The following is a 15,774-nucleotide window of genomic DNA, read 5'->3' on the forward strand; positions in this document are numbered from 1 at the left end:
TATTTGTTTATTTTGAGAGAGACAGAGCATGAGTGGGGAAGGGGCAGCGAGCAAGGGAGAGAGAGAGAATCCCAGGTAGGCTCCATGCTGTCAGCTCAGAACCAGACCGGGGGCTCGATCTCATGAATTGCAAGATCATGACCTGAGCCAAAATCAAGAACCAGATGCTTAACCAACTGAACCACTCAGGTGCCCCTCTATGGAAAAATATTAGAATTATACCTATATTTTAACACTGCTTATCTTACAGTGCTAGGATTACTGTGATTTTAATTATATTCTTTCTAATAATCTATACTTTATAAAATTAGTACCAGAAAAAAAGAGAGGATAAAAATTGAATAAAAATACCATATATTTTCACTATATATAAATCAAAAGATAATAACGTTTGTATTAAAAAAAAACCCAACTGTTCTTTGGAAGAATAAAATAGATGCCCCAAGCAAGCCTGGTTAAAGAGAAAAGAGAGAAAGTAAAAAATACATAATATTAGGAAGGAAAAACATACAGAATGCATAGATACAGAAAATATGAAAATAATTCTACACTTGATCTTAGCCAAAAGGACGAGAGACAATTATATGAAAAGAATTCTAAAAGAATATTTTATAATTCAGTGGCAAAAAGTTGAAAATCTAAAAGAAATACGTTATTTTCTAGAAAACAATAATATGCAATCATGACCAGAAAACAAAAAACCCTAGTAAAGGGGCACCTGGGTGGCTCAGTCAGTTAAGTATCCAACTCTTGGTTTCAGCTCAGGTCATGATCTCATGGTTCATGGGTTTGAGCCCTGTGTCAGTCTCCATGTTGACAGTGCAGAGCCTGCTTGGAATTCTCTCTCTCCCTCTCTCTGCCCCTGCCCCTCAAAATAAATAAGTAAATAAATAAATAAATAAAATGAATTATACTTGGAGAATTTGGCATACTTTTTCAGAATCAAGGAAAAAAAATCAAAGATACTGACAATTTGAACCATATGAATTATATGAGCATTAACTATCTATGGAACTTTATGCCCAAGAAACAGAGAGCACATTCTTTACAAGCACACGTGGAACAGTTACCAAAATCAATCCAGTATTAAGCCATGTAAGAAGTCTCAATAAATTCTCAAGGATCAGGTACTTCCAGCATGTTGTAATAAAAGACAAAAATCTTAAATCCCATGCATCTGGAAACCTAAAAGTGTATTACTATGTTTAAAATGAAAAATAAGGAAAACAGTCCATGTCAATATTTGTGGCACAAAGCTAAAGTGCCTCTTGACAGAATAATTATAGTTTAACTAAGCACATTTATTAGGATATTTGAAAGGTTAAACATAAAGCAGGTGCTCTTATTCCTTCTCTTCTTATTCTTCCTTTCCTTTCTTTTCCTCTCTGGACAATATAGTCCTCATGCTGGTAGATGGGCGGGACAAGGTAGGCGCCAGAATGAAAAGAGAAAAGCTGTGACCCAAGCGGGCTGGCAGAAGTGGACACAGAGGTGGGTTGCCCTGCGGAGGGACTCAGAGCCTGACCAGGGTGAAAGGAGAGCCCAGGTGGAGAGGTGACCTGTCATGGAGGGTAACAGCCCGAGCAGGGTGAGGAAGGCATGCACACGGTTTTGGAAATTAACAAGAAGAGACAGGAACCCAAATAGGCAAATGGGTGAAGGAAACATCCAGGCAAAGACTAAAAAGCCAAAAGACTAAAAAAGATAAAAGAAATGCTCCAACTCACTAATTAGAGAAATGCAAATTTAATTAACAACACTTTATACCCCCCAAAATAGGAAAATTTAGGAAGCTGGTTAATGCCAAGAAATGACAAAAATGTGGAGATTCAAGAGCCCTCCTGTATCTCTGGTGGGACTATTGTTCTGTGAAAGCCGACTGGCAGTACTTAATCAAATTAAATGTCCATCTATCCAATGAACCACCAATTCCAATCTTGAGCAAACACCCCTAAGAAACTCTCTCACAGGTCCTTAAGGCGACTTGTACAAGGATGTTGGTAGCAGTATTTGTGGTGGCAGAAAGACAGAGGTAACTGGGGTGCTCATCACTGAGGAGTGGACAGGCAAATCATGGCCCATGTGCACACTGTAGAATTCCATGCAGTAGACACAAGCAATGAACTAGATGAGAAAATAGCAATACTATGTGGATCTTAAAAATATAAAGCTGAGGGCACCTGGGTAGCTCAGTCATTTAAGCATCCAACTCTTGATTTCGGCTCAGGTCATGATCTCATGGTTTGTGAGATCAAGCCCCGGGTCACCCTCTGTATTGAAAGCACAGAGCCTGTTTGGGATTCTCTCTCTCTCTCTCTCTCTCTCTCTCAATATAAATATTTAAAAAATATATATAATGCTGAGTAATAGAATGAGATTTTACCACAGTACTATTTATGCAAATTAAAATACACATATAAAAGTATAATTTAATGGGAATGCAAGCTGGTGTAGCCACTCTGGAAAACGGTATGAAGGTTCCTTAAAAAACTAAAAATACAACTATCCTACGACCCAGCAATTGCACTACTAGGTATTTATCCAAGGGATACAGGTGTACTATATATATATTGGAGTATATATATTGGGGTATATATATATATTGGAGTATATATATATACTGGAGTATTGGAGTATACAGGTGTGCAATATATATATATATATATATATATATATATATATATATATATAGGAGTATTACTCAGCAATCAAAAAGAATGAAATCTTGCCATTTGCAACTATGTGGATGGAACTAGAGGGTATTATGCTAAGTGAAATTAGTCAGTCAGAGAAAGACAAATATTATACGACTTCACTTATATGAGGACTTTAAGAGACAAAACAGATGAACATAAGGGATGGGAAACAAAAATAGTATAAAAACAGGGAGGTGGGACAAAGCATAAGAGACTCATAAATATGGAGAACAAACAGAGGGTTACTGGAAGGGGTATGGGAGGGGGAATGGGCTAAATGGGTAAGGGGCACTAAGGAATCTACTCCTGAAATCATTGTTGCACTATATACTAACTAATTTGGATATAAATTTTAAAAAATAAAATTAAAATAAGTAAATAAATAAATTAAATAAGTAATAAAATAAAAGTATATTTAAAAGAACATATACAAATGACCCTTGAACAACATGGGTTTGAACTGTGTGAGTCTACTTACATGCAAATTTTTTATCAACATGGTACAGTACTCTCTCATGGTACAATGTATTGTCTCTTATGACTTTTTTTTAACATTTTCTTTTCTCTAGCTTACTTTATCATAAGAATACCATATACATAAATATGGCATACAAAATATGTGTTAATTGACTCTTTATGTAATCAGCAAAGCTTCTGGTCAACAGTAGGCTATTAGTAGTTAAGTTCTGAGGTAGTCAAAAATTATACATGGGACCTTTCAACTACATGGGGAAGGTGTCAGCACCCCTAACCCCCACATTGTATAGACAAAAAGATACACATTAAACACATTAGATTGCTCTCTTTTGGAAGAGGGAATGGGAAAATAGACTTAAAAGGAGTAAATAAATAAGAGAAAGCTTTTCCATGACCCAAGATAGTGTGTTATGAACCATAGAGTTTGATTAACTCAAACTTCTGCATATGAGGTCCAAATTGTGAGGAGTAGGGAAACAAAGGAATACAAGAAGCCAACAAACAAACAAACAAAAAACAAGGTGCTCAGCCTTACTAGTAATCAGGTAAATGTTATAACTATACTATTTTAACCCAACTCTCTCTCTCTCAAAGAATGACATCATCCAATGCTGGCTAGGCTGTGAAGAAGAAGCAGGCACTCAGGCATTTCTATTTGGAAAGTGAAACTCTTGCTTTTTGGAAGGTAGTATTTTGGCAGTGGCTATTAAAATTTAAAATACTCATACACTGTGATCCTATAATTTCATATCTAGAACTCAATCGCCTAGGGGGAGAAAGCACCAATGTGGAAAGACATATGTATAAATATATTTATTGCTACATTATTTGTAGTGGCATAAAAGGTGGAAATAATTTAGTAGTCCATCAGTAGGGAACTAATCAAATAAATAAGTTATATATACTCTGTGGAATACTATGCAGCTATTAAAGGAATGAGTAAAATCCATTCTTTTAACCTAAGGAAAAACCATGAGGTACTTACTTTTTACTATGTAAAAAGAGTATTTAACTAGCCTAGTCCCAGTTTTTTTTTCCAGTTTATTTATTTTGTTTGTTTTTTTTTTTTTTATTTTTTTTATTTTTTTTAACGTTTATTTATTTTTGAGACAGAGAGAGACAGAGCATGAACGGGGGAGGGTCAGAGAGAGGGAGACACAGAATCGGAAACAGGCTCCAGGCTCTGAGCCGTCAGCACAGAGCCTGACGCGGGGCCTGAACTCACGGACCGTGAGATCATGACCTGAGCCGAAGTCGGCCGCTCAACGGACTGAGCCACCCAGGCGCCCCTCCAGTTTATTTATTTTGAAAGAGAGAGAGGGTGCAAGCAGGGGAAGGACAGAGAGAGGGAGAGAGAGAATCCCACGCATTGTCAGCACAGAGCCCGACGCAGGGCTTGAGATGCTGACCTGAGTCGAAACCAAGAATCAGATGCTTAACATACTGAGCCACCCAGGTGCCCCCACACAGTCCCAGTTTTATAAAAAGTACCTACATACATGTACTTGACTATTTCCATAACCATGGCAATAGTTGTAGAAGATATATATACTACTGTTTACTGGGGTAAAATAGGCAGAAAGAAGGTTGGGGGAAATTACTATTGTTTTCTTAAAAACTTTTCACTTGGTTTCAAGAGTTATAGAGAGCAGGTGTTAATTGAATATTCTTAAAATTTAATATAGCATTTTACGGGTGCCTGGGTGGCTCAGTCAGTTGAACATCTGACTCCTGAGTTTGGCTCAGATCATGATCTCACAGTTTGTGTCGCGACACTGACAGTTCGTGTCCTGACATTCTGGGGAACACAGTGCCTGATGCTCCACTTGTACAGTCATTCCTTTGGGCTTCTTTCCTTCGAATCAGCTTTTTAAAGCACATTAAGAAATACATTAACAAATGCCCTCATAAAAAATACCAAATGTGTGCATTTTAGAGAAATGAGAGATATGGAAAGAGGAGAGGATTTTTTTTTTAATGTTTATTTATTTTTGAGAGAGAGAGAGAGGGCGCAAGCAAGAGAGAGCCAGAGAGAGAGAGGGAGGCACAGAATCTGAAGCAGGCTCTGAGCTGTCAGCACAGAGCCCGACATGAGGCTGGAACCCATGAACCACAAGACCATGACCTGAACTGAAGTCAGATGCCCAATCAATTAAGCTGCCCAGGCTTTCCAAGGAGAGGATTTTTGATAAAAACAGAAGGTTTAAAGGTTTGTAGCAGATTTTCCTCCCTTTTCTAATATTAAGTATCAACAGCTTTAAACGTTAGATGATACCATAAAATATGATCATTTTCATTGTCAAAGAAATGCTTTATATATAGGAAATTCTTACTTTTTTCCTGTTCAATTCTAATCTCTCTTGAAAAAAGTCATTAATAGCAGTGTTTCCCTCCAGACGTTTCAAGGGTCTTTTTTGTTCCCTCTGCCTTTCTTCCATTTGGGAGAATTCTCCAGCGGCTTCTTCAGAGTGGCCACGTAGCTGCTCCAGCCGTTTGGTGAGCATCTGGATTTCCTGCTGCAGACCTGCTGTCCTCTGTAGGGAGAAAAGGATAGACAAAGCTCCCGACGGTCTGTGACCTCTATTTCAATTCAAAACTCTGTGTGAGGTCTACTGACACTGACATTGTGCTGACATCACATTACTAAATAGGTGAATGGGGCAGACTTCTAAGATTTGACATGTAGAAGCTGGTTTTAGAAAAAGAAATCGAAAGGTGTGATATACAAAATCAGACATTTTAGTTAGCATTGAGAAATAAAACTGTGTAATGAATTTTAAGCAAAAAGTAAAAGAAAAAAATGGAACTCCCCAACAAACAGCCTGAGCAGATTTTATCGACACACTGAATTTAAGCAGGTTCTAACTTTGTTTGAATTTTAGGGCGAAGAGGCATGAAATTTTACTAAAATCATGTGGACGTGACAAGGAGATATATAGCCACTTAAACTTGCCGGTTCAATCTTTTGATAGACTCGGCCAGTATATTCAAACAAATGACTGACTTGACAATGTATTTTACCCCATTGACTGAACTGACCAGTATTTAGTCATGATGGACACATATATATCTTCACCATACCACTATTTTTTTTTTTTAATTTTTATTTATTTTTGAGAGAGAGAGAGCAGGTGAGGGGCAGAGAAAGAGGGAGACACAAAATCCGAAGCAGGCTCCAGGCTCCGAGCTGTCAGCACAGAGCCTGACACAGGGCTTGAACCCACGAACCGCGAGATCATGACCTGAGAGGAAGTCGGATGTTTGACCGACTGAGCCACCCAGGCACCCCACCACACCACTATCTTTAAGCTAGCATTCGTTGACCTTCCACTGAACTGTAGTAAGCATTTATCATGTATTAATCCATTTAATCCTTACCACTCTGTGAGACAGGAACTGTGCCCTCCCAGTCCCCACCCCACCCCTCTCCACCAAATTTTACAAATGAAACCGAGGTACAGAGAGGATAAGGAACCGGCCCAAGAGCACACAGCTGGCAATGGCTCAGCTGGGATTCATACTGGGGCCCTCTACTTTTCACAAATACACTATACTACCTCTGCTGTAATAATGGACATCCTCTTCCCTTTTATATTGTAGTAATAAAAATGAAATAAAAATTAAAATTCAGAGCCACGGAATTTACTAAATCGGCTAATATAAAAAAATCCACATGTTAAAAGAAACAAATCTGAAAGGGTGGCTTGTCTGTCAATACACTTAACAGACTTCCAAGATTGCTCCTTTGCACCAACTTCCTGAACCCTCTCTTTCGCAGCTTCCTCCGTGGCTAGTGTGGGGACAACACTGGTGCTCAGAAGAGTAGCCAACCGACTGAGGAATTTCTGACAGTAACATCGCGCAGTTTTTGTTTCCCAGACGGAAGGATACAAAGGTCTGTCCAACTCATATTTTTGTTTTTCCTTCTGGATTGAATCTTGCTGACATTTATCCCAAATTTTCTTCCCATCTTTTGGTCCTTCAGAGTGAAAAATGTTGTCTCTCTCCAAGTTCTTGGTCAGGATAGCTTCCCCTATATCCTAAACGTGCCAACACACGTGAAACTTCCCATTTGGAATTTAATATGGAGACATTGACTTCCTTTTGTTTTCTTGAAATAGAAATATAGTCATAATACAAGACTTCAGGAGAAAGGTCTTCCAAAGAAATAAAGAGTTATGGAGTCATAAGACAGACGAGGGCATGCTCAAAAGAGCAAACTGGAATATCAAGAGGTATTAAAATGACTGTACGAAGAAATTGTTTTGAGAACACAGGAAATTTAGCTTAGAGAAGCAGCTAACCAAATAGCCTCAGTTATGAAGTTAAACTCTTAATAGAAAATTCTGGGGGTACCTGGGTGGCTCAGTTGGTTAAGCATCTGACTCTTGGTTTCAGCTCAGGTCATGATCTCACAGTTTGTGGGTTCGAGCCCTGCAGTGGGCTCTGTGCTGACAGCTCAGAGCCTGGAGCTGCTTCAGATTCTGTGTCTCCCTCTTTCTCTGTCCCTCCCCCACTCGTGTTCTGCCTCTCTCTCTCTCAAAAATAAATAATAAACATTAAAAATGTAAAACAAAAAAAAAGAGAAAATTCTGAGCTAGTAAATGTAGAAGGAATGATAGAAATTTAAAAATCAGCATTTTCTATCTAATGAAATAACTGATTCAGGCAAGGACCGTCAATGAATGCTAAGACACTTAATGAAAAGTTGGGAGGGCAACAGATACTTCTACAAAGACTTCATCATGGTTCTATAACATCACTTAGTAACCACAACTTTGACTATGTAGATGTATAGATGTAGAAATGAAAGAAGTCACACCTCTTTCCCCCAACCTTTCCCTTGTACTCCTGTAATCATCCTACTTCCATTATAAACAGTCAGGGCTAAAAAAAAAAAAAAAAAAAAATGCTGTACTTCTTCCCTGGCTCCCATCCTCCGACATTCTTCTATAAAACCTCTACTCATCCGGTGAATTGCTTTCTACTAGTGACCAGGCTCATCTCTTCCTTCTAAACCCAACTCATGCCGTAATTCTAGATTTCAAGGTCAAATGTAGATGACCTGCCAGTTTAGCTTTGTGATTTCTGTGCCTCGGTTTCAATGACTTTTGCCTACACCGCCCTTCAACACACATTCAGAGCCCAAAATCCAGCTGCTGGCAGCAGCAGGAGGTAACTCACACCAGAAATGTAAAACACCGACATTTCATTCTCTTATCACCACAGCTCCTCCCAGGTCTCGCTCAGCTCCAATCCCTTTTACGGTTCTATCACAGAGGTCTTAGATCCACCTTGTGATTACTCTCTGTACCTCAGAAAGGCTTTCGGTCAACCATACTGCACAGCTTCCTTTGATTCCCCCCCCCCCCACACCCCCACGCCCCCCCATTCCCCATCCCCCCAGGATCAGAAGCAGACCAACAACCTACTAAACATTTGCCAATTATCTCTCAGAGTAACACGAGGTCTTGCAAATCCTGTTTCTTGAAAAATCAATATTTATTCTCACCTTCATCATGAAACTATCCAAGGAATCTTCTTGTCCTTTCATATTCATATGATGGGTGAATCCATTAGCACCTGCTAACTTTTTCTCCAAAAGGCCTGCTTTCCGCTCTGCCTTTTCTCTTTCAGACAGATGGACTCTGTGTAAAATATTGGTGGGTAACAATATCATGAAACCAACTCAATTTTCAAACTTCAATTAAAAATAATTAAAGTTGGGGTGCCTGGGTGGCTCAGTCGGTTAAGCATCTGACTTTGGCTCAGGTCATGATCTCATGGCTTGTAGGTTCGAGCCCCTTGTCGGGCGCTGTGCTCACAGCTCAGAGCCTGGAGCCTGCTTCAGATTTTGTGTTTCCCTCTCTCTCTCTCAGCCAGCCCCCATCTCAAAAATAAATAAACATTAAAAAAAAATAATGAAAGAGAGCACCTGGGTGGTTCAGTCGGTTGAGCGTCCAACTCTTGATTTCAGCTCAGGTCATGATCTTGCGGTTTGTGATTTCAAGCCCCATGTAGGGTTCTGCGCTGACAGTGCAGAGCCTGCTTGGGATTCTCTCTTTCTCTCCCTCTCTCTGACCCTCCCCTGCTCTCTCTCAAAATAAAGTTCTAAAAAATAATAATCATTAAAGAAGCAATCCCCACTTAAAATATATTAAATATATGTATCAAGTTAGAAATGTACTTTTGCAAAGAGCTGTGCGGTTACCCAACTATTTCTAGGGAGAAACTAGAAATGGCAGAGAAATAGAGATGAAAACAATCCAGTGCTAGGTCCTCTAGTAGTTCCCCTGGGGAAGGTTAATTTTTAAACCATCCTTTTCACGGGGAAATTTGAGCATGAATATCTGCCTGCCACTATTAGTAACATTGTGATGACCAGGAGGTTCCACAGAGGTACGAGGACTCCTGTTTTAATAATATCTGATGGCTCTTCCACTGGGATTTAATGAGAGGAAAGGGAATTCGAATAATGATGCAGCAATAGAGAAGAACATATGTAAAAACTTGTTTTATTATCAAATATACAAATAGCTAATTATTTGGGGTGTGTGTGTGTGTGTGTGTGTGTGTGTTTGGTTCTTGTTTTGATTACCTATCAATTGCTAGGTATTGTTAATATTTTCTACCCTGTACCCATAGCTAGGTCAAAGTTTCAGCCGATCTTCCATATTTTTGTTTGTTGCTGTTTGTGTATTTTTGATCCTCTCCTGTCTAAGAATTGCAGCTTACAGAATTAGTGAATTTGAGTCAGGTTAAAAGAAATTACCTGTATTATCCAAACAGAAATTTTTAATCGAAAAGATTATATTAGAGGGGCGCCTGGGTGGCTCAGTCAGTTAAGCGTCTGACTTTGGCTCAGGCCATGATCTCATGGTTTGCAGGTTCGAGCCCCACGTTGGGCTCTGTGCTGACAGCTTGGAGCCTGGAGCCTGCTTCAGAGTCTGTGTGTGTGTCTCTCTCTCTCTGCCCCTCCCTGTTCATGATCTGTATGTCTCTCTCTCCCAAAAATAAACACATTAAAAATTTTTTTTTTTTTAATTTTTTTTCAACGTTTTTTAATTTATTTTTGGGACAGAGAGAGACAGAGCATGAACGGGGGAGGGGCAGAGAGAGAAGGAGACACAGAATCGGAAAGAGGCTCCAGGCTCCGAGCTGTCAGCCCAGAGCCTGACGCGGGGCTCGAACTCACGGACCGCGAGATCGTGACCTGGCTGAAGTCGGACGCTTAACCGACTGCGCCACCCAGGCGCCCCTAAAAAAAAAATTTTTTTAAAAAGATTATATTAGAGACATGCAGGAGACACTCAAAAGGTCTAACACACCTAAAACTGTAGGCCTAGAGTGAGAGTAGAGACAGAATGGGAAAAAACAATATTTGAAAAAATAATTCCCAAGACTCCATACCTGATGAAAGACATAATTGATAGATTCAGTAAGTTCTTTATATCCTAAGCAGGACAGATACAAAGAAAGCCACACTAAGACACATCATAGTCAAATTGCTACCAATAGAAAGCACACCTTATTACCTCCAAAATCACAGCAATAAGACTGATAAATAACTTTTCAACAGAAACTATAGATGTCAGAAGATAACCAGATGACATCTTAGAGTGCTGAAAGAAAAAAATACTGGCAACCCCAAATTTTGTACTCAGTAACACAAACCAAAACAAAAAATGACCTTCAAAAAATGAAAATGAAATAATGTAGTTTCAGAAGAAGAAGAAAAAATAGAAAGACTGTCAGAAGAAATGCTTTATAGGAAACACTAGAGGAGGTTCCAGTCCAAGATGGTGACATGGGAAGACCCTGGGCTCACCTCCTCCATGGAGGCACCAGGTCTACATCCATCTGTACAGCAATTCTGCCCTAGGGGGAGCTGAGGGCTGACTGAGAAGCTTCTGTACAACAGAGGATGGGGAGACCACATGGAGAGGCAGGACAGACAGAGTAGCCGATACCCCTGCAAGCTCCGGGTCACTGGCCCACACCAGGTCCAGATGCCCTGGGGCTTGGAGGGAAAGCTGAAGGTTGGAAAAGCAACTGGAATGTGGAGGAACTGGCCCTGGAACCTTGCCCAGTGGTGAGAGAGCTGTTGGAACTCTCTCTGGGTAGCATAGTCTGTGCTCCCCCTCCACCACGGTGGGGATGTGGATGGGAGCAGGGTTCCAAACCCCTGGTTGGCCTGCCACCCCAGCGAGCCTGGGCCCACTGGGTCCTGGGCCCATACCAGCCCCAGACACCCTGGGGCATGGAGGAGAAGCCACGGTTTAAAAGAGCAGCTAGGGTGTAAAGGAGCTAGGTCTAGAATCTCACTAGGCAGTGAGGGAACAGGTAAAGCTTTTGCTGGGTCAGAGGGGCTGGGGAGCACCATGGTTTACCTTCCCCTTCTACCTGGATGGTGCAGATAGGACAGGGTCCAGGCTCCATGGCCAGCCTGTCATGTCAACAAGCCCCATGCCCCTGGCCCACACCAGCCTCAGACACCGTGGGGCACAGAAAAGCCACAGTTTAAAAGAGGAACCAAATATAAAAGAGCCAGTCCTAGAACTCTAACAGACAGCAGGGGGACCTGCTAGAACTCTCCAGGTTGAAAGGGCTGGTGAGCACCACAGTTATGTTCCCCATCCAACTTGATAATGTGGATGGGAACAAGGTCCAGGTGCCATAGCCAGCCTACCACCTCAGTGAGCCCCAGGCCCCTAGCCCGCCAACCCCAGCTGTCACACAAAGATGGCCCCAGCATGACACACACTGGGACACCCCTGGTCCAGCACTCACTATGGCTCCAACCATCCTGCCAAGGTGACATAGGCACAAAGCACCTCCTTGGAAAATTCCAGGCCCACACCACTTCAACTCCAGATAGCTTGCTAGGGGACCCCTGACACAGAGCACTCTGGGACCTCTTAGCTAATGCCTACTTTGGCTCCAGCTGCCTTGCTAAGATGTCCCGTGCATGGAGCACCCTGGGAACCCCCAGCCCATGTTCACTTTAGCTCCAGCTGCCCTGCCAAAACACCTCCTGCATGGAGCACCCTGAGACCCCAAGCCCACCCCTCACCTTGGCTCCAGCCACCCCACCAGGGAGCCCTCTGTACAGAATATCCTGGGACAACCTGGCCCATGCTGGCCTCCATTTTAATCACCCCAATAGGGCACACTCTTCACTGAACACCTCATGACACCCTAGCTTTCACCTACTTCTGCTTCAGGTATCCTCCCAGGCTGATCCTGTGCAGCACTTGCCTCACCTCAGTTCCAGACATCCCACTGGGACACTTCCTACATGAGGTGCCCCTGGACCCTTGGGCCATGCCCTCCTGTGGCTCCAGCTGCCCTGCCAGGGCACTCTGTGTGAAGGACCCCAGGACCCACTGGCTTGAGCTCACTTCAGCTTCAGCTGTCCTGCTGGGACACCTTCTACACAGAGTCCTGGGACCACCCAGGCCCACACTCACTTCCGCTCCAGCCATCCCACCAGGGTAGCCACAGCATGGAGTGCACTGGGACCCGAGCCCATGAAGACACAGTTCCAGCCAGCCAGCCAAAGGCACCAGCCACATACAGTCTACACAGAAGATGACCATATACAAGACCATTCCTGCAAGTTTAGGAGAAGTAGCTGTTCCATCTAATTCATAGAAACAAACACAGACAGTCCAGCAAAATGAGGAAACAGAGGAATATGCTCTGAATAAATGAACAAGACAAAACCCTAGAAAAAGAACTAAATGAAATGGAGATAAGCAATATGCCTGCTACAGAGTTTAAAGTAATTATCATAAAGATGCTCACCAGACTGGAAAGAAGAGTAGACTCAGTGAGAACTTCAATAAAGAGATAGAAAACATAAAGAGAACCAATCAGATTTGAAGAATACAATAACTAAAATGAAAAATACATTAGAAGGCAATCAACAGTAGATTAGAGAATACAGAAGAATATATCAGCAATCTGGAAGATAGGGTAATGGAAATCACCCTAGCTGAACAGCCAAAAGAAAAAATAATCTATTTTTATTTTATTTTATTTTTTTTAAAAATTTTTTTTAAATTTTTTTTTTAACGTTTATTTATTTTTGAGACAGAGACAGAGCATGAATGGGGGAGGGGCAGAGAGAGAGGGAGACACAGAATCGGAAGCAGGCTCCAGGCTCTGGGCCATCAGCCCAGAGCCCGACGCGGGGCTCGAACTCACGGACGGTGAGATCGTGACCTGAGCTGAAGTCGGATGCTTAACCGACTGAGCCACCCAGGCGCCCCAAAAATAATCTATTTTTAAAGAGGATAGGGTACCTGGGTAACTCAGTCAGTTAAGCAACTGACTCTGGATTTTGGATCAGGTCATGATCTCACAGTTCATGAGTTTGAGCCCCATGTCAGGCTCTGTGCTGACAGCCCGCTTGGGATCCTCTCTCTCCCCCACCCCTCTCTCTCTGCCCCTCCCCTGCTCACTCTCTCTCTCTCTCTCAAAATAAGTAAAATAAACTTAAAACAAAAAGAGGATATGTTAAGGGATCTCTTGAATAACATCAAGCAAGCAAACATTCACATAATAGGGGTCTCAGAAGAAGAAAGGGGAAAAAATTTTATTTGAAGAAATAATAGCTGAAAAATTCCTTAACTGGAGAAAGGAAACAAACATCCAGATTCAGGAATCACAGAGAGCTCCAAACAAGATGACTTAAGGAGGTCCATATCACAAACACATAATAAAATAATTAAATGTCAAAGTTTAAAGATAAAGAGAGATTTTAAAAGCAGCAAGAGAGAAGCAACTAGTTACATACAAGGGAAACCCCATAGGCTATCAGCTGATTCTGCAACAAAAACTTTGCAGGCCAGAAAGGAGTGGCATATATTCAAAGAGCAGAAAGGAAAAAAACCTACAACCAAGAATATGCTACCTGTCAAGGTTATCATTCAGAATTGAAGAAGAGATAAAGAATTTCCTAAACAGGGGTGCCTGGGTGGCATAGTCAGTTAGTATCTGACTCCTGATTTTGGCTCAGGTCATGGTCTCATGGTTTGTGAGATCGAGCCCCACATCAGGCTCTGAGCTAACAGTGTGGAGCCTGCTTGGGATTCTCTCTCTCTCTCTCTCTCTCTCTCTCTCTTTCTGATCTTCCTTCCCCTCTCCCCCAAATAAATAAACTTAAAAAAAAAGAGTTATCCAGACAAACAATAGTTAAAGTTTATCACCACCAAACCAGCTTACAATAAATGTTAAAGGGGCTTTGTTAAGTAGGAAAAAAAAGGTTATAATTAGAAGTAAGACAATTATGAATAAGAAGATACAAAATATATGACAGCATATACATAAGATGTGGAGGAGAGTAAAAAAGAAGTTCTTTTAGAATGTGTTCAAATTTCAATCAATTTACTATAAACTGCTAAAAACTTAGGGTCCTATATATGAACCTCAAGGTAACCACAAACTCAAAACCTATGATGAATACACAAAAAATAGAGAAAAAGAATTCAGGCATAACACTACAGAGAGTCATCAATCACAGGGAAAGACAGTTTGAGAGGAAGAGACAGAATAACTACAAAAATAACCAGAAAACAACAAAATGAAAATAAGTACATACTTATCAATAATTACTTTCAATGTAAATGGTCTAAGTTTTCAAATCCAAAGACAAAGGTTGGCAGCTAGATTAAAAAAAAAAAAAAAGAGCTATCTATATGCTGCCTACAAGGCACTCACTTCAGACTTAAAGGCTTACACAGACTGAAAGTGAAAGGATAGAGAAAGATACATCATGCAAATAGAAATGAGAGAAGAAAAAAAGCCAGGATAGCAATAGTTATAACAGACAAAATAGACTTTAAAACAAAGATTGTAAGTAGAGATAAAGAAGGGCATTACATAAAGATAAAGTGGTCAATCCACCAAGAGTATATAATGACTCTAAATATCTATACACCCAAAATTGGAGCTTAAATACATAAAGAAAACATTAGCAGACATAAAGGGAGAAATTAACAGTAGTACAATAATAGTAGAGAACTTTAACACCTCACTCACATCAATGGATAGATCATCCAGGCATAAAATCAATAAGGAAACAGTGTCTTTGAATTACATATTAGACCAGATGGACTTAACAGATATATACAGAACATTCTATCCAAAACAACACTATACATTCCTTTCAAGAGCCTATGGAACATTCTCCAGGATAGATCACACATTAGGCCACAAGGCATGTCTCAATAAATTTAAGAAGATTGAAATCATATCATGCATCTTTTCTGACCACAATGGTATGAAATTAAAAGAATCATAAGAATGTACTAGAAAAAAACACAAATGGAGGCTAAACAACACACTGCTAAACAGTCAATAGGTCAATTTAAAAAAATCAAAGAGGAAATAAAAAAATACGTGGAGACAAATGAAAATGAAAACACTATGGTCCAAAATTTTGAGGACACAATGAAAGCAGTTTTAAGACAGAAATTTACAGCAGTACAGGTCCACCTCAAGAAACACACAAACACAAAATCTCAAATAAACAACCTAATCTTATACCTAAAGGAACTAGAAAAAGAAGAACAAAGTCCAAGTTTAGTAGAAGGAA

At 40.7% G+C, this 15,774-nt stretch overlaps 1 protein-coding gene across 4 annotated transcripts in view; it reads right to left on the bottom strand.

Moving 5' to 3' along the window:
• LOC109268339 (coiled-coil domain-containing protein 170-like) overlaps window positions 1–15,774 on the bottom strand; it is a 65,781-nt gene that overhangs the window by 22,169 nt on the left and 27,838 nt on the right. For all 4 annotated transcript variants that reach the window (XM_053889495.1, XM_019451583.2, XM_053889493.1 and 1 more), the window contains exons 5-6: window positions 8,686–8,821; window positions 5,507–5,707 (exon numbers count right to left, since the gene is read on the bottom strand). In XM_053889495.1, the coding sequence (XP_053745470.1) occupies window positions 5,507–5,707; window positions 8,686–8,821 (337 nt within the window). The remainder of the gene's footprint in view (window positions 1–5,506; window positions 5,708–8,685; window positions 8,822–15,774) is intronic.

This window comes from Panthera pardus, unplaced genomic scaffold, assembly GCF_024362965.1.
Source record: "Panthera pardus isolate Hobbes unplaced genomic scaffold, ASM2436296v1 HiC_scaffold_24, whole genome shotgun sequence".
In the NCBI taxonomy this organism is placed as follows: domain Eukaryota; kingdom Metazoa; phylum Chordata; class Mammalia; order Carnivora; family Felidae; genus Panthera; species Panthera pardus.